The sequence below is a fragment of the Aythya fuligula genome, chromosome Z (assembly GCF_009819795.1).
Source record: "Aythya fuligula isolate bAytFul2 chromosome Z, bAytFul2.pri, whole genome shotgun sequence".
NCBI lineage: Eukaryota > Metazoa > Chordata > Aves > Anseriformes > Anatidae > Aythya > Aythya fuligula.
Genome location: NC_045593.1, coordinates 37646480 through 37671243, shown reverse-complemented (window position 1 = coordinate 37671243; position 24764 = coordinate 37646480). Strand labels below are relative to the sequence as shown.

At 40.2% G+C, this 24764-nt stretch overlaps 2 protein-coding genes across 5 annotated transcripts in view; both read left to right on the top strand.

Moving 5' to 3' along the window:
• Positions 1–5968, top strand: part of TJP2 (tight junction protein 2) — a 53247-nt gene extending 47279 nt beyond the window's left edge. For all 4 annotated transcript variants that reach the window (XM_032205507.1, XM_032205510.1, XM_032205508.1 and 1 more), the window contains exons 18-23: positions 477–577; positions 952–1164; positions 1536–1646; positions 2646–2978; positions 3421–3506; positions 5044–5968. In XM_032205507.1, coding sequence (XP_032061398.1) covers positions 477–577; positions 952–1164; positions 1536–1646; positions 2646–2978; positions 3421–3506; positions 5044–5212 — 1013 coding nt within the window. In that variant the 3' untranslated portion in view covers positions 5213–5968. The remainder of the gene's footprint in view (positions 1–476; positions 578–951; positions 1165–1535; positions 1647–2645; positions 2979–3420; positions 3507–5043) is intronic.
• A 9916-nt stretch (positions 5969–15884) lies between these two features.
• LOC116500557 (interferon alpha-2-like) lies at positions 15885–16439 on the top strand. The gene has a single exon (XM_032205645.1). The coding sequence runs from the start codon at positions 15885–15887 to the stop codon at positions 16437–16439; it is 555 nt and encodes a 184-aa protein (XP_032061536.1).
• Positions 16440–24764: the final 8325 nt, after the last annotated feature.

The following is a 24764-nucleotide window of genomic DNA, read 5'->3' as shown; positions in this document are numbered from 1 at the left end:
GAGGCCTCCTACTGTCTACTTATGTACTTAACATTTCTCCTTATTATGACTACACAACTACCTTGGCCTACAGAAAAGTAATTCTGCAAAAACTGTAAAAACACAACTTAGTTTCTCACAGGCATCCACTTACTGCTCTGTATATTATTAACTCATGTGTGGGCTGGAACTAAATGGATGTGAAAGTACAGTGATGAGCCATCTCTTTGACTTCTCAAAGTTCCTTGTTTTGCCAAATTATAACACAAAAGAAATTGAGAATCAGCATACTGTCATTCAAAGGCAATGAGTAAGTCAGTTAATAAGCTTGGGGTGTGGACAAACAATAAAATAAAAATACTTTAAGTCAGTGATCTAAATGAAGTATCTGTTTAACACTCTCATCGTACTAAAACAAAAAGCTAAACAGAAAAGACCAAATAAATGACCACATTGCATTTGCTGTGTATATATACTTTTTCATTCAATTTTTACAGCCACCATCAATTTGAATTCAGCCAATGACAGCTGGTATGGTAGTCTGAAAGACACAATTCAGCAACAGCAAGGTGAAGCAGTATGGGTATCAGAAGGAAAGGTAAGCAGTCAGTCCACACTAAGCAATACAGGTATCTCAGGATAATTTCTTGCAGGAAAAACTGTTCAAATTTTTGTTTGCCTACACTGGGTAAATTGGACAAGGAGTGGGTTAATGTCTGTCTTTGTAACCCAAACTGATCTAGTATTGTTCTTTCTGTTATAATTTGGAGCTTTCATCACTAATGCTGTGGCTTAGGGAAAGTGGCAAAGAGGACTTTTACAGGTCTTTCCTTTAAAATTCTGCATTAAGATTTCTTTTGGTTTTGCAAGATCATTTTTAAGGAGCTGTTTAGCATGACTTTGATACCTAATTAGTCTCTAATCCTTAATTCTTTAGTCTTTATTCCTTAATTCTTAATGACTTTTCTGTAGATGGATGGCATGGAAGATGATGCAGACGATCGCATGTCTTACCTTACTGCCATGGGCGCTGACTATTTGAGTTGTGATAGTCGGTTGATCAGCGACTTAGAAGATACAGATGGTGAAGGAGGTGCATACACCGACAATGAACTTGATGAAACCATGGATGAACCAAGGATTTCATCTGTTAGCCGGTCCTCTGAACCTGCGCATCACGAGGAGGTGAGGCGCCTAGATTTTCAACAAGGCTGGGTTCTGGACTTCATGAAAAAAGCCCAGTATGTATGGCGTAGGAATAAAAAGGAGATTTCTCTTGCAGTTTCTTTAAACTGCAGCATTATGTAGTAGTGTTTCAGAAGTACCTAGTGTAGAACAAAAGTAATAATAACTCTGCTTTTCTGCCTAACAGTATAGATTTCCTGATTATGTCTCATCACCTTGTACTTGACAATTATATCTGCAGTGATTGTGATCAGATTGCTGTCAGTCACCTGACTCTCAGTTACCGTTCCCAAATTAGTAAACTTCAAAGAGACCAAAAATGGTTGAGTACTGGATACTACTGTGATTTTACCTCTTATTTTCTTCTGCAGAACATGAGGAAACTTAGCTCGGAACCAAGAGCTCAGCTGAGGAAAGCTGGTAGCAGAGAGATCCTTAGAGAACCTAGTCCACCTCCAGCATTCAAGCCAGAACCACCTAAGGTAAATTTGTAGAAACAGATCTGAATACATAGTTTGCTTTCTGGAGAAATTCCAGGGTGGCACATCAGGAAAAGCGAGGAGAATGATCAGATACTAGAAAACAAGAAAAATGTGGAGAGAGAGAGAAAGGATGAAGGAAGGGGCTACAGAGCCTAGCAGTAAGAAAAGGGATTAGTTGTCTTCAAATGCATGTGATCTATATTTGGAAAAGGAACTACACTCCTCCTTGTTTATTCTAATTAGTTGAAAGACACTTTTTTAGAACAGCAAAAACAAATCTAAGCTAATCATCAGGAAAAGTATTATCTGATGGTCATTATTGTGAAGTGCAAAATCAGAATCTAGCGTCTCTGAAATCAGTCCCCATCCCTAGAAATTATTAACTGGCTATGCAAACCTTGCTCCAAAATGATACGTGGAAAACAAAACAAAACTAAACTAAACAAAAAAAACAGTGCTTGGAGTCTAAATTCTACTCCTTCTATACCTGATTTCTCCTTACCCCAAAGTCTTTTCTTTATGAGGGTGGGTGCCCTTGCAGTCTGCATTCAAAATACATTCAGTGTGCTTTGCCAATGGAGACTGGGCAGAGTCAGACAAATGTGTGGAAAATAATGGTGGAATAGAAAACAGGCATGGTTCTGTGCACTCCTAAACTCTAGGGAATGGTATTCTGTGGTAGGCAGGATGGACAAATCAGCTGGGAGGTACTTATTCTCTGTGTTGTCCCCTGTGACATGTTATAGTTCTGGTGCTCTTCATAGAACTGTACAAACACATCTAAATGTGCTGCTCTTCTATAGGGTGATGTGTAGTTTATGAATGTATGGCCAAAATGTTGCAGCAGTTCAAATACCTTTTCAAGTGTTACTTTGGATGAGAATCAACTACGAATTAAATTCATAGGGAAAATGATTAATCTCAGATTAAACCTTCATTTGAAAAGAAAAATCATGAAATTGCTATTGTAAACATAGTTTACATTTTTAATACTTCTAGGGGAAGTTACAAAACAAAGAGGATCAATATGACATCCCCAAAAACTCTGACTCCAAAACAAGTAGCATCAATGCCAGCAGTGAGACTTCAACTGCATCAGTTAAAGCAGCACCACCTGTTTCTGCGAAACCTGCTTTTGGACGGCCTATCCTAAGAAACACTCAGCCAGCAGTCCCAGCTGCAGAGGAAGAGGAGGAAAAGTTGGAAGAGGAAGGAAGTGAACAAGAAAATACTCCAAAATCTGTACAGAGGAAGGTCAAAATATTTGAGGAGATGAATCAGAAGGCAAAGATTCAAAGAATGCAAGAGCTACAAGAGGCCCAGAATGCCAGGGTACGAAGAGATGCATTCTCCCCTTGCTGTACTTTGCAGCATGCAAAACAGCCTGCATCCTGAAAATGAAAATCTTGCACTTGCATTGTGTTGATGTGTTGATTTTGGGAGGAGAGTTGTGGTAACGTACACAACTAGAAGTATCATTTCTTTCATAGAATATAAAGATTTGGATTTAAAAAGAGGCTATATTTTTTTAGGCTTCTTATTGTAGCTATAGCAAACTGTCTTTTGAAAACCCTCCTGCTCTTGGCACTCCATTATTTTCACATGTAGTTTTAATTAGTACTCTAGCAAAAGATCATGCAGCTGTAGGAATAGTTTTCCGTTTGTGCTTTAATTGTTTCAGATGTAGCTGTGACCTGCTTAGATCTACAGTCTATGATTTCTTAATGGATAGACTAAAAAAGAACAGTTATTTTCTCCAACTTTTTTTTTAAAGCTTGAAATAGCCCAGAAGCACCCGGATATTTATGCTGTCCCTGTCAAAACACAGAAGTCAGAACAGAACTGGCCCCAACCCATGAGGTAAGGTATATCCAATTTAAAGTATTCTGTCTGAATTGTTTACTTCACCAGCAACAAGGAACTGATCTTGCCATTTTTTTTCATAAAAAACAATCTTACTTTGGTATATTGCTTTGTTGTGGTGCCACCAAGATTACTGTATAGGTAGGGCAAAACTTCAATGAACTTTTTGTTTTTAGGATTTTTTTTTTAGTTTCTTCATAGTATTTGAATTACCTAGGAAGAAACACTGTAATTACTTAACACTTAATTACCTAAGTGCTTAGTCAACTGCAGATTTATTGTGTGGGTAAGGAAACCAAGGATGAAACTTTGCTGAAGTCACTCATCTAGTCATTCAGCTGAGGAGGGAACTCTCTTTTTTAATCTGACTGGAGTCTCATGAAAGTTGGAGCGTCTTTCATTAAAATTCAGTGAGTTCTGGATCGTCTGATCATGGTGTCAGTTTACCCCTGGGTTGTCACCTATGCGGGAGCTAATACACTGTGATAGATTTTGCTTTCTTCTCTGCAGAGCTCTGAGTTTCTCTTGCTTCTTAGTTACAACCAATAGAAGTGGGACATTTTCTTTCTAAAGAGTCAAATCCTTTGATGTCATAGTATATAATTTAAAATGCAAAAATTAAAAACAAAGTAATAATTACTGGTTTTCTTGCTGGATTCAAAACAGCATACTTTTTATGGTGGTTTACAAGTTTTTTAAGAAGTAGTAAAAAAAAGTCAACTTTAACTGTATATCCAGAGTTATTTGCTTAATTGCAGGAATCAGTGCTGTTGCCATGTTGGAGAAATGTTAATGACTGACCTTGAGGAAGTTTCCGAGCACAGAGGCAGTATGGGAAGAGGGCAACATCTTAGTTATGTACAGTGTGGAATTGCAAAAATTGTGGCTTTTGAAACTGGGGAAATGCCCTTCCTTGGCAGATTTTATCTATGTATATCTGCTTAGTGTCACTGTAAATGGGTAGCATTGCAGTGTATAAATAGCAAACATATGGGTTATTTCTGCTTATTTTTTAAGAAGAAGAGCCCTAATAAGAACCTTGAATGAGGAGAGAATGCTTTCAAGAAATGTCACACAAGAAGTCTTCAGACCTTGAGAAAGGAGACTGAAGATGCATAAAAAGGAAGCAGGCATAGAAAGAATGATGCAAAAAAGTGCGAGGAAAATGTCAGTCAGTTGGGGGTAGCAGCAGGAGACTGAAAACTTCTGTGCTGAGGGAATAAAGCACTGTAAAGCTCTTGAACAGGGTGGATGAGTGGTGGAGCAGTTAATACTTTTAAATTTGTCATTCTTCCAGGCATATTGAGTGGGTCAAATCAGAACGTGAAGCTCTGGCTTGCTGAAAATCAGATGCCTCTGTGGAGGCTTACCATGGCTATGCAAATGATGTAAAAAGGGCTAAGAGGGGCTTAATTTGGTCCATGTGCCTTTCTAGGTCGTATGTGGCCATAAAATCAATATTGGATATAATTTTTTTTTCAGCTTTTCAGAGTAGAATTAAACTCTCTCTTTTTCCCTTGTCTTGCTGTGTTAGCTGCCGTCCTCCAGAACCACAGAAACCTCCTACCAGACCTTACCTAGAGAATCGTGGCAGTTGTGGCAGCGATGCAGAGGAGGAGGAAGAGTACCGCCGGCAGCTATCAGACCACTCTAAAAAGGGGTACTATGCACAGCCATCCAGATACAGAGACACAGAACTGTAGGCTTTCTAGTATGTGAAGTATAACGCTGTTTTGAGGTTCTCTTCTTTCACAGCCAAAGTGGAGCAGTAGTTAGTCTTGAGAAGCTATATTTTTGTTGGGGATAATTAGTTGGTATGCTACACAACTTAGACATATCCATACGCTGAAACTGGAAGACTTCATTTTTTGGGGATATTATTTTGTTAGCATCTAAGAAAAGAAATCACTATTGCCTAAATACTGTTGCCTGTTTTACAAGGACCAAATCCTGTTTAAAAGTTTGTGTTAATTCTTAGTACCTTAATACTTTAACACGATGAAAACCTTTTCTTTTTTCCTTTTATTAATGCTGCCTTTTGGGGCTGTTTGGCTGTGTTATGAAAGTATGATCCAGGAGATACACTTCTTGATGCAATAGAAATAAATTTGAAAGTGTATTTAAAGAACAGTAAGTGCCTTTAACAAGAAGCATTTTAAGTTGTGCATTTTGACATCTGATACTTGTGAAAAGTCATAACACGCTAAAGGGGGATTGACACTTTTACCTAACTTTTGTATCAGTTTAATGGCAACAATTTACCTTGCGTGTTGTTTTTCTAAGTTCGTAGATGTATATGCAATATTTCATAAATTCTGACTGTACATAATAAAGGTGCAATTGACTAGGTTGGTTGGAAAAGACCAGGATGTGCTGAAACTGAGAAAATGATGTAGAAATTCAATCATGTATTAAAATTTACACAGACTGCAAATAATAAAGAATATATTCTAGACAAATCTTGTGTATCGTATTTTTCTTCTGAACAGCATTAGTCTGCTAGAACCTCTGACTTCTGTAAATGTATTTGCAGCAGTGAAAAACTGCACTGTCGATATATCTTCCTAGTGTTTTGAAGCATCATATATATTTTTCTTTCTGTTTTAAAATAGTACCAACACAGACCTATGCCATTTAGCGTTTAGCATATTAACTTCTGCCTCCCCATTCCTTCTTTTAATCCTTAATTTGCTATATAGAAAAGAAAGTCTTGAAAAGGTTGTAGAAAATATACTTTTACTCATGTTATAGAAAACATGGTTTTCTAATGCTCTTTAAAAAGTACAAAAGGTGGAATTTCCTTGCTGAAACAAAGGAATAGATGCATCTCAGATGAGGAAATGGCTGCTCACTGTAGTTGACTTTCATTAAGCCTTTTTACACTCAAGACTGAATTTGTTGGCATTACAACATTTTTTGTTCCAGCTGTTCTTAGATGTGTGATCACCCAAATATCCGTATCACAACTGTCTCTGCAGTGGTTACATACTGCAAACATTAGATTGTAGCTAATAGCTTGGCTGAGTATAAGAATGCTAAAATGAGTCATGATCATTTTATGATCAGGCGATCAGCTGCGGGGCAGATGCCTTCTGCAGCGGAGCGGGGGATCGTGGCGGGCAGGGGAGATTCTGCTTCAAGGCCACTCAAGGGAACTGCCAGGACCTGGCAGCTCTCGCAAGAGTGGTTGACAAGGCGTTGGTGGAGCCAGGAGGGCCCCTCCACTGTTGTGCAGAGGCAGCCGCTGGACCAGGGGCAGTCATGGCACAGTGCGGTAGTTTGTGCAGCAGTTCGTGTGGTTAGGTCACAGTGGTGAGCTTCTGTGAGAGACTGGTCATGGCAACTGGTCGGCAAAAGGCCACGATCACATTGCTAAAAAGGAGGTGGGGACCCAAACCGGAAAAGTCCCTTGTCAGGCTGCTGGGAGTGCCAAAGCTTCACACTGCCTTTGGGCAGCTGCAGAGGTAGCAATTGCATGAGATGTGAGCAGGTGGCATGAGATGTGAGCATGGTAGCTGAGCTCCAAGAAGAGGTGGAAAAATTGAGGAGCATCTGGAATGCAAAGAGAGAGAGAGAATGGTGGTGCCAAGCTCTGGTCTCTTCTAAACAAGAAAAGGCACCAGGAATTCCCCAACAAGAAGGGAATGCAGTACCAGTCCCTCAGCAGACACAAGGCAGAAGCTGCAAAGATGTGAATGATTGGAAACAAGTCCAGGCTTGAGGTGGCAGGACAAATCTGCCTTCACCCATCTTACCCTATCATGTAGACCTGAGCAACAGGTACTAGGCCCTGGAGGCTGAAAGGCAACTGATGAGTGGAGAAAGCAATGATTCCCCTCCACCAGAGATACTGCCAGGGTCAGAAAGGCTAACCCCCTGTATCAAAACCACAGGCAGGAGGAAGAAAAGGTGCGGTTTGGTTGTGGTAATTCCACGGTAGAGGGAACAGACGGTCCAATATACTGAAGGACCATCCTCTAACAGAAGTCTGGTGCCTTCCTGGGGCCTGGGTTACAGATGTCACCAGGAGACTTCCCGGCTTGGTTTGATCTCAGAGTATTACCCATCACTAGTCCTACATCTGGGAGGAAAAATGGTAAAGCATAGCCCGAGAGCATTCAAATGGGACTTCAAGGAATTGGGATAGATAATTGGGAACTTGGGTGCACAAGTCATCTTCTCCATTCTTCCCAGTACTGATAGCAACGGGAACAGAAGGATACCGTCCATTAACATGTGGCACCATTGCTGGTGTTATCATGAAAATTTTGGGTTCTTTGGTGACAGGAAGCCTTACATGACATCAGGCTTGCTAGCATCCGACAGGATTCATCTTTCCCAAAGGGGAAAGTCCTTGATCATGAACTGGCAGGGCTCATTGATGGGGCTTTAAACTAGATTGATGGCAGAGGGGGATATCGTCAGGGATGCTAGCGATAGGGTACAGGATGATATGTCATCCCACTCATGCCAGTAAAGGATGCTCAGAGCCTAAAGAGGGAACAGAGCTTAACAGGAGAGCTACTGTAGGCCCACGTGGACAACGTATAATTGCCCCATCCAGAAAGGCAGATGCATTGGGAGCCCAACTCAAATGCCTCTATGTAAATGCATGCAGCATGGGGAATAGACAAGGGGAACTGAAGGTGTGCATGCAGTTACAGGCCTGTGACCCTGTCACAATTCCTGAGACATGAGGGGACAGCTGTCATGACTGGAATATGGCCATGGACAGCTTTATGCTTTTTAGGAAGGACAGGCCAGGAAGGTGAGGTGATGGAGTTGTTCTTTATGGGAGTGAGCGACTGGAATCTATGCAGCTCTGCCTGGGGGGGGACAAAGTGCAAGTCAAGAGCCTATGGGTGAGGATTAAAGGGCAGGCCAACAGGGGTGACATCGTGGTGGTAGGTGTTCACTACAAGCTACCAGATCAGGAAGGAGCAGATGAGGCCTTCTATAGGCAGCTGCAAGTTGCCTCACATTCACAGGCCCTGGTTCTTATGCAACCCTGGATTTCAAGAGAGCTAACTTTGACCTCTTCATGGACCTAACTGGAGGACTCCCTTGGGCCAGGGCCCTAGAGGAAGAGGGGACCCAGGAGAGTAGGCTAATAGTCAAGAACCACTTCCTCCAAGCTCAGGATCGGTGCATCCCTACAAGAAAGAAGATAAGCAAGGAGGTCAGGAGACCTGCATGGATGGGCAATGAGCCCTTGGGAAAACTTAAATGGAAAAAGGAAGCATACATGATGTGGAAGAAGGGACAGACCACGTAGGTGGAATATAGGGATATTGTCAGAGAATGCAGGGCTGCAATGAGGAAGGCTAAGGCTTGTTTAGAATTAAATTTAGCAAGAGACATCAAGGATAACAAGAGCTTCTTCAAATACATCAGTAGCAAAAGGAAGACTAAGGAAAATGTGGGTGCACTGCTAAATGAGGCAGGTGCCTTGATGATCACGGATACAGAGGAGGTGGAATTACTGAATGCCTTCTTTGCTTCAGTCTTCCCTGCTAAGGCTAGCCCCTATGCACTACCAGAAATTAGAGAAAACCTGGAGAGAGGAAGATATTCCCCTGGTTGAAGAGGATTGGGCTAGAGGTTATTTAGGCAAGCTAGACACCCACAAATCTATGGGCCCCAATGGGATGCACCCAAGGGTGATGAGGGAACTGGCAGGTGTTATTGCTAAGCCACTCTCTGTCATCTTCAAAAGGTCTTGGAGAACAGGAGAGGTGCCTGAGGACTGGAAGAAAGCCAACATTACTCCAGTCTTCAAGAAGGTGAAGAAGGAGTACCCAGGAAACTACAGGCCAGTCAGCCTCACCTCCATTCCTGGAAAGGTGATGGAATAGTTCATCCTTGAGGCCACCTCTAAGCACATGGAGGAAAATATCAGCAGTCAACATGGATTCATGAAGGGGAAGGCGTGTTTAACCCACCTGATAGCCTTCTATGATGAGACAACTGGCTGGATGAATTAGAGGAGAGCAGTGCATGCTGTCTACCTTGACTTCAGCAAGGCTTTTGACACTGTCTCCCATAACATCCTCCTGGGCAAGAGCTGGAAGCTTGGGATCCATGAGTGGACAGTGGAGTGGATAGAGAGCTGGCTGGATGGCAGAGCTCAGAGTGTTGTGTTCAACGGTGCTGAGTCTAGTTGGAGGCCTGTGGCTAGGTGACATCCCAGGGGTCAGTACTGGGTCCAGTGCTATTCAACTTATTCACTGATGACCTGGATGAAGGGACAGCGTGCACCTGCAGCAAGTTTGCAGACGATACAAAGCTTGGCAGAGTGGCTGACACACCAGAGGCCTGTGTGGCCATTCAGAGAGACCTGAACAGGCTGGGGAGTTGGGTGGAGAGGAATCTCATGAGGTTCAACAAGGGCAAGTGCAGGGTCCTGGGGAGGAATAACCCCAAGCACCAATACAGGTTGGGGGCTAACCTGCTGGAGAGCATCTCTGCAGAGAAGGAGCTTGGGGTCCTGGTGGACAACAAGTTAACCATGAGCCAGCAGTGTGTCCATGTGGCCAAGAAGGCCAGTGGGATCCTAGCCTTCATCAGAAGGAGTGTGGACAGCAGGTCAAGAGAGGTGATCCTCCCCGTCTGCTTAGCTCTGGTGAGGCCACACTTGGAATACTGTGTGCAGTTCTGGGAACCCCAGTACAAGAGCGTTGTAGAACTTTAAGAGATGGTCCAGCATAGAGCCACAAAGACAACTAAGGGATTAGAGCATCAATTCTATGAGGAAAGACCAAGTGGTCTGGGCCTGTTTAGCTTAAAGAAGAGAAGTTTGAGAGGGGATCTTACCAACGTCTACATCTAGGAGATGTAGAAAACTAGGAGGTTTCGTCTCCATATGAGGAAGAACTTCTTTACGGTTTGGGTGACAAAGCACTGGAACAGGCTGCCTGGAGAGGCTGTGGAGTCTCCTTCTTTGGAGTTATTCAAAACCTGCCTGGATGCCATCCTGTGTAACATGCATTAGGTGACCCTGCTTGAGCGGGGGGATGGACTAGATAGAGGTCCCTTCCAACCTCAGCCATTCCGTGATTCTGTGATCATCAGTTCTTCAGAGTGATTTTTGCCCTACCCAGGATCTTTGCTGCATTCAGTTCAAGGACAGCAATTCATTAGTGAATAATTATTCTTTTTTTTTTTTTTTTTTTTTTTTTTTTTAAAGAAAAAACAAACAAACAAACAAACAAAAAAAACAAACAAAAAAAACTTGTCAGTATCCAGTAGGTGACCTTACTGGTTATCATGGTCAACAAATAGTAGAAAAATATACATTTACCTTTCATAATTTCAAACAAAATTCTCAGTGAACTCTGGCTCATTTCTTAAAACCAAGAGGGAAGCATCTGTTGAAATACAGTGCTTCCTGATCAAGATGCTATGCTGTAGTATCTGCTTAGTATCTGCAGAGCAACTTTGTAGTTTGGATGACACACAAAACTAAATGTTGATGTGAAGCTCATCTGTTTGCTTCTTTTTTTTTTGGTGTAGGAGCGAGAGAAAATTTGGGACTGCTTCTTCTTCAACTTTTATTCTTTCCCTATGGAGGAGGAGTGGTCCAGAGCGTTGGTGGTGGAGGGATGGGTTGACTCAGAGTTCATGTGGCAAAGCAGAAATGACGACAGAGCCATTTCTCCTAACCTGTTCCTGAGTTTGGAATCCAGTCTGTAAAGAATTCTGGCAGTATGTGGCTTTATTTTGCTCAGCCATTTTTTTTAGTAGCAGTGCCATGTAACACAGAACAAGTACTACTCCTTTACAAGTTAACGATGGAGTTAAGGGGAGAAATGTTCAGCTTTTACTCTACTTGGAGTATTAGGGTGTCTGAACTTTGAAATCATGTTTAGGTATTCTGTAGGATAAGGAGTCTGTTTTTGTTTTGCTAGTATAACTTTGTCTGAATCCTAAGAGAAACCAAATCTCAGCTGGCATCCATGGAATAGACTTTGGTCTTGGAATGACCAGCTTTCTCTCTTCTATGATAGAATGCTTAAGACAAAGTAGCTCTTTCCTTACTGTCTTATTTTGTTGGGTTTTGGATTAGTTAAGTTATATTTTGTGACATAACTCAGTAGAGCCAAATTTTAAAAACTATTTGCTCCTGCGTTGCTCAACTGTTAAAGAAAAAAAAAAAAAGGAAAAAAAAAATGCACTTGCTCAAGCAGCACTGAATGTTCTTTGTTAGTTCCCCTTGAACATGGTTGTAGGCTGGAATTTTACCATGGGGTTTAAAACCTGTTTCATTTAATTTAATTTTTATGGAATGGAATTTTTATGGAATGGAATTTAATTTAATTTTTTTGGTATGGAATTCAGTTCTGGTCTCCAAAGCATAAAAAGGGTGTTCAGGTACTTGAAGACGTCCATACACAGGAGGCCCAGCAGGAGGCCTGGAGGGTATGCCCTGAGAGGGGCTTGTATTTGCTTATATACTAGCCTCTCCCTTTTTTTTTTTTTTTTTTTTTTTAGGTTATTTTTCAGAGCCTTATCTATATGTGGATTTATTTTTTTCCCATTTTTCTTTTATATACTCAAGTATTTTTATGGCTTTTGTCATGGTATTCTCCAGGGCAGCCTTTATTCTGTTTAGATTTCAATAAAAGCTCTATTCTCATGTTTACCTGTCTCTGATAGTGTCTGACTTTTTGTGATAACTAGAAGAGTTTTAAAATCATTTTTTATCTTGTGTATTTGTTTCTGTCAAGAAGTGTTTGAACAGTGTATGGTCTGATTTCTTGGGTGGTCCTTTGGGAACCTAGGAGCTAGACTCACTGATCCTTGTGGGTACCTTCCAGCTCAGGATAATCTATGATCTGTAATTTTTCTCAGTATAAAAAGAATGTGAGAGTTCCTCTATTTTATGAAAGCAGTTGTCAGTCATAGTCCGGTAATTCTCTAAAAATTTTTGAGAGCCATGTGTACTAAAGAGGGTAAAGTCTGAGTATTCCTACACAGCAAATGCCCATTCAGCGTGGTAAATCAAGGCACATCCAGCAAGGCAGCCAAAGACCCTATCTATGCCCAGTGGTTTTGACAGCTCGTGTAGCAAGATGCAAGAGCCTCAGGGCAAAAAGACACCCTTGGTGAGTGCTGATGTTCAAGTTGTCAATACAAGAAATTGAATATACTCCAGCTAATTTAGTTTCCTACAAAGTGGAGTTTAGGTCCTGCTCCTCTTTATGCAGAAAAAAAAAAATGCTGACAAACCACAGTGTATTTTATAAGTAAGGCAACAAATCTTTAGTGTCATAAATGGAAATTGTAATTTTCTTTTTTACTTCCATGCTTTTAAAAAGTAGGTTTTAATAATTCCCTTTGCTGCTATTTCATTGAGGACTGCTCTGTTAAATCTCTTTTCTGGTAAACTTTATTTGTAGTACTTTTTGTTAGTTATTAGTTAATACCTGTATTTGTAGAATTGTATTTTATGAAACAATACTTTGCAAAAGCAAGCATCTACTACACAAATTACTTATGTGAATTACTCCAGCATAAGACAAAACAGTTACATGGTATGCCAAGTTGGGAAGGTCACATAGCTGAGCTGGATCTTATCTTCTTAGTGCAGACTGTGATATTGATTATGAATTAAATTGCAGCATGTAAGCTAAATTAACTGTGTTTTAACCATTTTAAACTACAGACTGCATTCTTCATATGGCAGATTTTGTATATAAATTTCCTATCCTTATCCATCCTTGTGCAGCAGCTCCAGAGATGGTATTAATCATGTACAATCCCCCTTATTAAGATACTGTGTGTCGTGACAAGCTGAGCTTGTTTGGATTCCTTGGTGGCATGCTGACCTCTTAAAATCAGTGTGTTTTGAATGAGGTAAAGGAGAAAGGAAACTGAGAGTAGATTAAATGTTGAGAGGAACTAGTTATTTTGATTGGAGAATTAACGTTTCTATTCTGCAGGAATGTTCCTGTGCACAGCTCCATTTGCCAGCATAAATGTAGCTTAGACTTAATGCATGCCTTGGTGCCTGAGATAAAAGACTCCATGTCATAAGAGATAACAAATAGTCATCCCAAATACTCATTTCATTATACAATGAAATTACAAACTTCCTTTAGGGAAGTGAATTGTGGCAATTTGAAGGTGGTAGAAATTCATAGAATTGTGCATATTTTTTTATCTCTAGTCTTACACTCCTGCAATGAATACATGCAGCAAGATGACCTTTTAAGACAGAGCTGCTTGAATGGAATCACAGATCAGGTACTTTTTTTTTAAATGAATGACTTATTAGGTATACTTGGAAATACAGTTGTGCTTTGTAAACCTGTTTCCTCTTTTCATTCTAGGTTAGAGTGGGCTTTGCTTCAACCACAGAGAAATAACAAAAGCATTCTGTGCTGCAGCTTCATAGCACTCAGCTGCCTCTTCCAGTAATTACTTTCAATGAACTGTTTCTGAATTAAACAATAAAGATGGATGATTAGGGAAGACTCTCATGAGTTATGCAATATTCTTACTCTGCTCAGTACAAAAGATAAGAAATTGAGTGGGGAAGAACAATTTTTTATTATAAAAGATACGAAATGGGAATGGTACGTACAGCTCTTCATTCAAAGGGAAACCTGTAAAAAGTATTTTGGAAGAGAAAAGAAAGAACTTGTGTGCCTGGGAGTTATAATAAACATGAACAAGTTTATCTGTTTAACATCAGTAGAAGAATTAAGATCATATAATGATTACAGCATGGAAAAATATACTTGTGTTTAACTTACGGAAGGTGGTGTAGTAGTATGAAATATTTTGCTTAAACTAGGTACATTTTTAATTGATTTAATGATGATTTTAATATGTACATAACTTCTACAGCTGTATTTTTGCACGTAATATGTCTCCATGGCCATTTTGTATCTAATGACAGCAATGCACTTTAGGTCTGTTTTTCCAAGTATTGAACATTCCCACTGAGTTAAAAGATTTGGTCCCATTTTACTCACTTTATGTCCTGCTTTGGCTGTTGTTACCCTTTTTGTTTAATACTGCTGTTCCAAAGTGATGATAGGGGATTCATTTGTTCTTCACAGTGGCAGTACGTCCAACTCAAGCTTGCTTAAGTAACAGGAGGAAATCAAAGGATTTTCCTCATGTGAACAATTGTGCTCATCTTAATTTGTAACTTTTCAAAGCCTCCCAAATACATGTGTGCTGAACACAAAGGAAGCCCTAAAACAGTACCAGAAATCTGCTCAGAGTGATTACGAGACTAAGAATGAAGCCAGCCACATAGCGATGGGTGGCATTGCAACAGCTGCACAGAAATACAAAGCCAGATCTCAGACTAAAAATCCAGTTTATCTGGACCTCTTTATCCAGATGTAATCATCTGCCTTTGTAGACTGCCTTTGCAGTGAGCTATGTTTGTACAGAAGGCTTGGAGAAACAGCTAAATGTTAATTTAAGACTCACTTTCATCAAAATAAAATCAAAGGCAGGTGCAAGATTTCACAATGTGCTGTGATAGTGCTGGCCTGTTCTACTATATGGCTAAAGAAAGCAAATGGCTGTATTTTAGACCATTTTTTGTCTCTGTGTTTGTTCTCTTTCCATTTAACATCAGAATTCAGACCTGTGCTCTACTGTCATTGATATTATTACTCAATTGATCATATGGAGAAAAATTATAGAGACTTGCAGTCTCTAAAAGGCCCCATTTAATTACCACCATACATATATTAAAATACGTATAGTTATATTAATACTAATACACATATTTTTATATATACATGTCTTTTAGTGATATATTCAAAGGACTATTGTCCTTTGAATTTAAATGGATGAGAGAAACATGAAGAGAAAGAGAATAATTTCCCGGAATAGGTAGAGAGAGTTCAGCTGAATTTTGGGAGTGTAAATCCTGTCAAAGAGAGAGGCTGACAGTAGTTTTTGGCAGGTCCCTGGCCCATCATTGACAATGCTGTGTTTCAACATGTTTTCCCACTGCTAAAATATTAAGAAACTAGGATATTTCTCTAGCATATTCTTTTAAATTCTCAGTACAATTACCACAGAATTTTTGAGGAAGAGGGATCTAAGATATATGTACAATCTAAGATATACATAACATTCTAATATCCAGCTGAAATAAAAAGAAAGTGGCAAAAAAAAGACAATGAAGTCATAAAGCAGAAAATGAAAGTGGTAAGTGTCAAAAGCATACACAAGGGGGAAGACCTTAAAAACCAAAAAATGATGAAAGAAAACTTCTCCTACAGAATAATTAAATTTCATAATTTTGAAGAAACAGAGACGTCTATTAATAACCTTCAAAGCAATCCAGCCTGTCTCTCAGGATTCATATACAGGAAAGGAGAAGCATAGCAGCTTATCTTTACCATGAATACTTTTGGCTTGGTACAAATTGGCCTTATTCTGTTGTGCACCACCACCATGTCAAGTCTTAACTGTAATCACCTTCCTTTACAGCAAAGAAAAGCGATTGAGAACAGCCTGCAACTTTTGGACAAAATGGGCAAAAAGTTTCCGCATCGTTGTCTAAGAGAGAAAATGTCCTTCAGATTTCCTGAGCAAGTTTTAAAGCCCAAGCAGAAAGAAACTGTCAAAATGGCCATTGAAGAGATCTTCCAACACATCTTCTACATCTTTAGCAAAAATCTAACTCTAGCTGCTTGGGATGGGGCAGCTCTAGAACAATTCCAAAATGGACTTTATCATCAAATTGAGCAATTGGAGGCATGTGTAACTAAGAAGCAAACCCAGTATTTTTGGATTAAAGAAATCAACAGGCTGAAACTGAAAAAGTATTTCCAAAAGATAGACTGTTTTCTTAAAGACAAGAAACACAACCTGTGCTCCTGGGAGATCAGCCGTGCAGAAATAAGGAGATGTCTTCAATTGATTGATAAAGCCGTGAGGAAGCTTTACAACTAAGGTACAGAGATTTTGACCTGTTATAATTTAGCTTTAGATTTAATTACATTGAATATTTTTTCTATGATTATGATTTTTCTATGATTAAATGATTATGCTGCTAACATTTATTTTTGAAAATGTAATATATTATTCAATGTCAGTTAACTTTTATTTGGTGAGCAGGATGTATATACTACCTATAAAATAATCTGTATGACTTTTCAGTGAGGGTTACTCCATAGGAAAGGATGATAATTATGACAAATAATGTTATTGCATGGTGTTTTCTGCTGTGAAAATGTGCTGTTCCTTTCCATCTCTATTTCACCAATACACAGAGAATCATTTATTTGTGAATGGACTACACATCATCACTTTAGAGGAATTATTAGATTTGTACTGAATGAGTCCACATGAAAAAAAAAGTGGTGTACTGTTTATTTAAATGGGCCTGGTTTATGTTGATACCATTTATTATTCTTTCAAGTACTATATGCTCTTTTCTAAGAATATATCTTTTTATACATTTGGTCCATTATAAGTTTGCTTTGTTCAGAGAGGTAAAGTAATTCTAGAAGGAATTGTCCACACAATAAATTGTTTGCAGTAACTATAGCTTCTGCAATAACTTCTCAATTGCATACTCTTACTTGTAATTAAAGTATCTTTCCTTCATCTAACTTTCTGTGGAGAAGGCTTTTTTTCCATCCTGCTGTGTTCCAATTCACTTTAACTGCTTTCTCAAATTTGATTTCATTCCAATTCACTTCCATTCAGTGCTGTCCTTTATTGTTGCTTGAAATCTACTGCCCTTTGCTCATAAACTGACCTACAGAAACACGTATTCCAGCAAAGTTTCCCCCCAAACCACATAGCCTGGAATAGCAATATAAACAAATTTCTTGAAATAACCTGCCTATACTTTGTAAAAGTCCAATGATTTCTGCAAGGCCAAATCAGGATTTTACCCTTGAGAAATTGTCCCTGGTTAACTCCATTTCAAATGATTGTGTTTTCCCTGGTTTCTTGCTATATGTTAGTCAGAGGGAGAAGAGTTACATCCAGGTTGTGTTACCAACTGAATTATGGTAAAAAGATGTTAAAAAAAAAAAAAAAAAAAAAAAAGAAAGAAAAAGAAAAAAAAAAAAAAAAGCTACTATTTCCTGTAGCCAAAGTTGATGAGCTCTGGACACAGGCTTCTGGGTCCAGCATAAAGAAACAGGGCAGAGTTGTCATGGCCATAGTTCCCAAGGAAAGGAAATGTCAGTCATAAAGGGCTGTAATTGCTAGGGGTTGCTACTGGCATCTAGTGAGGAGCCACTTTAAAGTTTTCCCTTGTCTCTAGCCATTTAAAGCAGTAGCATTCAAAGCACTGCTAATGTAAAGGTGAATCTATACAAAAATAGACTGGTAAGAGCAATAGGAAAGGTAGTCCAGATGTCATGTACCGTATCTGTGACACAGGTCTCTTTTGCAGGGTATACATGCCCTCCTCTCTGCCAGCACGGATGAGAGCTAAAGGAAGTGTTGAGAGCAACGGATGCCAGGTCTGAAGCTGCAATACCAGAAGTACAACCTTATAACAACTTCACCATGATCCAGAATAACTGGAAAGACTAAAGGGAGAAAGCAAAGTATCAGAGCCGTTTTTTTCCCTGGTGAGATCCCACCAGACATATTATAGCCTAAAGTGTATTTCTTGTGCTTTGTAGCTAACAGTACTTGGAATGACTGTCAGACTGTTAGAAATCTGATTTCCACTGCTTGTTTGTTGGTTTTGGTTTTGTTTTGGGGTGGGGTTTTTGTTTGTTTTTCTTTTCTTTTGTTTGTTTACTTGTTTGTTTTTGCACTTCTGTGAGCCCATGCTATAAAAAGACATTCAGTCTATTTAACTTTCTGGCTCTGATCACCTAGGTGACTTCTGAAATGCAGTAAACCCAAATTGAAACAGCCCCATTTTTACTGAAATTTGGCATGAAATATTTTCAACTGCCCTCTCACGAAGGATCCCAGGGTTTTCTGCTTCACTTGCTGGAAGTGGGAAGATGTTAAATCATGGACCACTGATTGTTCAGAAAAGCTCATCCCCCAAAATTTCCTTTATGGTTCATAACTATCCTTAACAATCTCATTATCAAGTGAAAATATGTTTTGAAGCATGTCAGTCAACAGGGCACTTTACAGTGCAGGAAACAACAGAATGGGCACTAGAGGGCAAAGTGGGATTATAGACAAGTTTAAGAATTTCAGGTGAATATTTTGAATGAATAAATGAATAAAAATGAATATTTTAGCAAGACGTCATTTCAACTTTTAATGACTTTTTATGACTGTGTTTCTTACCAATAAATTGCTATTGGGTTCACAGAAGGGACTTGGAAGAAAAAATAAGAATTTTTGAGGAAAGGAATTGGATCTCAGAGATGATGGCTCATAAACAAGCATTTGATTTCACTTACTTTTCATCTGTGAGGTAACTGAAATTACTTGTAGTGAGACAGTATCTAAAAGACCCTTAAGCATAAGAACTCTGGAACAGACATGGGTGCTGAACAAGTAAAAGGGAAAAAGCAAATACCAAGCAAGCATTTACAATATTTCTTTGGTTTATTCTTACTTTTTAAAGAAAGATCTTTAAAGTAAAGAAAGTCTTTAAGGTAAAGAAAGAAAGGTAAAGATCTTCTCTCCCCCTTACCATTATAACATTATGAAGAGAGCTTATTTTGTCACTGTCATGGTACCAGGTTAGTTTTATGTGATGCCCTTGGCCAGCTGAAACTCTCCAGTATTTCTTCCAGTTAGTATTTACATATGCAGCAAACTATAATTTTTAACATAAATTATTTTCAAATGGAAATGAATAAAGTAGTTAACACAAAGTCTCAAATCCAAGTAGAAAATTAAACATAGATAAAACAAAATCTTTCCAGTTTAGGACTGTGTATAGACCAAAAAGCATAAGTCTTGTGCACCAGTGCTGTGCAGCGCAGGTCCAGGTCTCAGTCCCAGCCCTAGTCCCAGTCATGGCTGTTTTTCATAGCTAGTCCCACAGCGTCTTGTTTACAGGGACAGTGCTGCACTTTTAGGGAAACTTCATAAAAATTGATAGGGTTTCATCTACGTAGAGGCTGTTTCCTGGAGTGGATTTACAGGACTGGGTTCAAATGCTTTGTATCCAACAAGAATCTTCAGAATAGCTACAGCAGAAAGAGTGCTTATTCCAGACTTTACCCTGGAAAAAATTATTCACAAGTCACAGTCAAATACAGCTGTCCAAAGCAATTTTTCCATGGGTTTGGTGTGCTCTGCTAGCTCTGGCTTTGCTTTTTTAAATTTAAAGAGAGAGAGAAAAAAACAAGCCAAACCAAACCAGAAAGACAACAATGCAAAACAGAACAAAAGCCTGTGGAAGTAATTTCCCAGTCATCCAGGATTAGCCCTTGCTGCTAGGAAGGACAGCAGGACTCCTCCTTCAGAGCAGCTGTAGGGAAGTTGCAGCAATGGCTGTGGTGGAGGGGTGTGGGCTAGGAAAGGATCAGGAATGGCTCATGAGGAGATGAACTTTGCTTTAGGAAGTTAATAAGTTAATAAATGGGGAAAAAAAAGAAAAAAAAAAGTGAAAAAGTAAGACTGAATTTGATTCTTTATAATAAGGTGCCTGTGCTTTTCGATATCCTTATATTTCTATTATATATTCTATTTCTATTCTATATTTCTATTATATATTTCTATTATTCCTAATGCAGGCAAGGATAAGTCATTTATACCAGTGTTTTCCACACTTCTGTTGACATCAAGAAATCTTGGTAAGGTGCAGGGGCTTTTTTGACACTGAGGGCTCCCAGAGGAACGACCTCTGACAGGGGAAGCAAGCACAATCTCTCCTCTCTGCCTGCAGACTTCCTGGGGCTAAAGCCAGCTCTGCAAACTGGAGGGCAGCTGCAGTCATGCAGTGGTGCCCTGCTACTGCACCAACACACCGCTGAGCTCTCTTTGTTTCCAAACATAGTTTAGGCTCCTCATCAGTTGCATCCTGGATGAATGCCTCTTCTCTCTTTTACAACATTTTTACAACATTAAAACCAAAATCCCCGGCTCATGTGAACTGGCATGTGAAATGCTGCAAGGCTGATTGTTTCTTCAGGGTGAACCTTCTTGAACCCAAGTGCAGTTAGGGTCCTAAAACCACATATGAGCTTTACCAATGAATAATTCAAAACTCTGAGCAAACAATAATCTGTTTTTTGAAAGCGTGGGATTAAACACAGCTAATGCTCACCTCCATAAAATACCTGTTAAAACATGGTAATATATTTGCAAAGTCAAAACCCACACTAGGGAGGAGAAATACTGAGATTCCAAGCAGTGTATCTGCCCCCTGCTCACCAGTTACCACAATGCCTACTCACTATAGCTCTTACTGTCTGCTGTATTCCCCAGGTTTCTTATCTGGGTAGGCCAGAGCCTTCACAACTTCCTCTGGATTTAGCTGGAGTACTGTGTGTACAGTTCATTTTCCCAGAAAGGAAATATCTTGACAGACATATTTATATAAAACAGAAAGGTTTTCTTCTGCAACAACAACAAAAATGCCTGTTTTACTTCAAATGTTTGTAAAAACTTTGCTCTCTCTTTGAGAAATTAATACACTTCCTCTTCACATCTTTGCCTTAGAGGTGTACTCTGTTCTGGTCTCTACTTTTTGAGTAAAGCTCATATTGGCTGTTATTGTAATTGGCTGATTTTTAATAGTTAAAAACAAATTTCTGCTGCTTGTAGCAGAATTCACGTTGTAGTCCTTTGGACAAGCATCAAGGCCTGCCACAGCTGTTCACAGATATTCAAAAAGGGCTTGTGCTGAATGTGGTGACTGGTCACTAACACTGTTTCAAGATGCTGAACCCTTTTTTTTTTTTTTTTTAAGAAAAATAGAGCACCCCTCTCTTTCCTTCCTAGTTCCCCATAGCAGGGTAACAGTCACTGTTAAACTCCTTGAAAATGATGGGAAACTATTATCACAGTTTCCATTATGAGTGACTTAATAGTAGCTAACACTAAGAAAAGGGAAATCCCCATGTCCATCGAGCACTAATTTCTCCTGATTATCATAGTGGCATATTTGATGTGCCTGTTGGTATCATCTGGCAGTCAGTGCAGTCAGAGCTGGGATGCACAGAAACTCTAGAAGCATGACATCTCAAAACTGGGTATGTCTTTAATATGCAGTTAGCCTTTTCACTGCCTCCCTTTGCAAAACCAGTGAATTTTTCCCTCTGCTGAGAAGCAACAGGTTGGGAATGAGAAGGAAGGACAGGAAAACCTGCTAAAGGATATTTAAAAAAAAATGTAAAACAAGAGGTGATACTTACAACACTCACATGTAAGAAAATGAAATTAGAAAAAAAATCCCCTATAAATAGATGATGTTATCCCTGAATATGCAGATTTTTTAAGAACAGAAAGAACAGGTTTCAACAATCAGCCTGAAAAGAAGTCATCCTTTGCATTATAAAAATAAGTTGTTTCCATGTAGAAATAATTTCATGAAACACAGAATTGCACTTTATTACAGAAATACAATGTTTTGCATTTTTCTCCTATGCTGAAAGAGTAGGTAAAAGTTTTCTGCTGATCGCCTCCACCTGGGGGGTCAATGCTTGAAAATAAGGAATCCCTCAAATCAACGTATTCCCACAGAGCTGTTGGGCAGGTTCTGAGCATCAAGGTCAGTCTGGTGTTCCAGACCACCTGCTCCCACAAAAGACGGGTAAGGAGGGTGAGGCTGGCACATCTCCTCCAAGTGACACTTTGGGAGGTCTGGACACAAGCTGCTGGGAGGCCTTGTCTGGTCTCCCTCTTCCCTCCTCTTGCTCTGCTCCAGCTTCAGGGCAGTGGGGAAGAAAAGCCACCAGCCTGCTTTTTCTGAAATACCTGTGCCTACAGTAGAGCAGAACCATCCTGAAGGATGGTGAATACAAAAGGTCACTCCTATACGGTCAAAGCCAAACAGATGGGCTGGGATTTTTCCTCCAAATACATTTCCAAATGTCAGCCGTTTTTCACCTGATGAAACTGTAAAGGCCAAACCTCCTACCACCTCTATCTGCTTGGTGGACCCTTGTGGCACAGCACTGGCTCACACAGCCCACTTCTTCTCACCCTAAAGCAATCGGGAACTTTGGCTGCTGTGACTCATTTTGTTTTGTTAGATGAGGCCAGTGAGTCAGCGCCTGCAAGGCGGGATCTGTTGGCAAGCCAGGGTCTCTCCTGAATTTACAGAATCAGAAGGATGTGAGAAGGACAAAGCTGGCAAGGCTGCTGCTTCCTCTTCTGTCCAGCTCAAGAGTATAGTCAACAACGTTGAGTCTTTTCCCCACTACTTGCACGCGGTGTGGAGATGACTTGCTTCCTCTGCTGCCTCCACACAGCCTTGCTTTTCTCACTCTCTGTCGTGACCACACGGCATAGAAACAAACCAGCATGATGCAGGCACTCTGCCTGCTGGCAGGACACAGGGCTGTCCAGTACCGCACCACACTGCACCACCCCTGCGGCCCCGGCAGCACAGCGGTTGCCTGCTTTAACTGAGGTCAGCAGCACTGCAGAGTGTGTGCCTCCAGCTCAGTGTGTGTTTATGAGATGTCATTTGCCAGTGCTTAAACTAGGGCGATCCCCGGGCCAAAACATGGCCTTGAATTGAGGTGGCCAAAAGTGCTAATTAGAAAGGAAAGGAGCTGGGTATTTAATGGCTACAAACAAAGAGATTTAATTCTAGGGTATACAGTTTCTCTCTGTAAAGCACATCTACATACTGCTTTTATGGCAAGGATTTGGAAACAAAAGCTATGCATAAAAGGAGCAGATGTTTTATTCTGCTGATGTTTCCCATTCAAAGAGAGTGCGACTGTTTCCGTATCACATGAAATATTCCAGGTCTGCTATTAGCTTTGTGAATAAAGCACTTGCCTGCACACACGAACACTGAGCCCAGAGAGAACGTGTTTTTCCCACCTCGTGACACAGAGAAACCGAACGTGATTACAATCTGTTTAGATTTTGAGAAATCCAGGAGACTCGGAAGTAGCACATGCTGAGCAGTCACGGAGCTTGTTTTAAGAGATGCTGGTGGTTTTATACAAGAAATTTTTCATGCCAGCTAAGTAGGTTCTAGAAAGAAAATTGTCTGCAAGAGAAGTAGCTACAGCAGAGAAGAAAGAATATTTTCCAAAAATAAAAACTACTTTTGCTCTGGGATTTACCTGGTCTTCCCACATCCAGCTCATGTGTTCCAGTAGCATTATTACTATTTGCTTTCACAGCAATGTCTTTACAGCTTACAAAATCGTTGAATGTGTTAAGGATAAAAGACTGCGTGCCTGGAAGTGTTCCCAGTACTGTCTAAAAAAAGGTGTTACCTCTTTACTGATCTTCCTTCTTCATACCCTCAGGCCATCACACTACATAAACACCACTACAAATTGCACAACTAAAGACACCTTATCTACATTTCCAACTGCAAGCTGTGCACAGAAGACTGTATTTTGAAGATGATTTTTTTCTCGTGAGTAACAGATCCTAAGGGCTAGCATCAGGTCTGATTGGCCAGATCTACTACAACCCACTGGTTGGTGTGTATTCTGTATCTCCCAAAGAAGAATTTGACTTTCTCTGTAGTAGTTTTTATGATAGGATTTATGAACCCCATGCCTTGGCACTGTCACTGCAATGCATTGCCACTCAAATGTGTGTTTGTAATAGCATTTTTGTTAATGTCAGAAGTACACATTTGAAGCAAATTTTCTAGTCATTTGCACTTGCAGTGCCTTGCTCCTCATTGTGGGGCAGGCTTGGAGTGCACCAGAGGACAACATCATTCCTTTCACATGCAATCACACCAGGAGATTTGATCCAGCAAGGACCAAGCACCCAGTTCCTGCCCCACTGTGCAGGGGGCTGCAGATGCCAAGGCTGCCGCAGCCACCCCCAGCCCCCTGCCAGCCTCTGCTCTGGGGGCAGCTGGCACCAGCATGGGTGTCCCATGCCCCGAGCCCTCAGGGGTGCCCATGTTTTATGTGGGAATGCTAACTTGGCTGCTGTCCACAAGGGATTTTGCACATCATGAGGCTGTGAGAGCCTTTGTTGCTTTTACATGTTCGCCTGATGTTTGAAAAGAGCTGTTCTGCTGGGTCCTATTACAGCCATGAGCTCATCTCCTGGCAGGATTAGTCACACCAGTTATCCTCCCAGAGGCACGCAGTTGAGAGACGTTTTGCAAGAGCCATAGGCTGAGCCCTTCTATAACCATTTGTTTGTTTGCTTAACCATTTATTTAGTGCTGATTTA

Bases quoted from the DNA above. Each gene is read 5' to 3' on its own strand.
- LOC116500557 (XM_032205645.1), top strand. From the start codon at position 15,885: ATGAATACTTTTGGCTTGGTACAAATTGGCCTTATTCTGTTGTGCACC.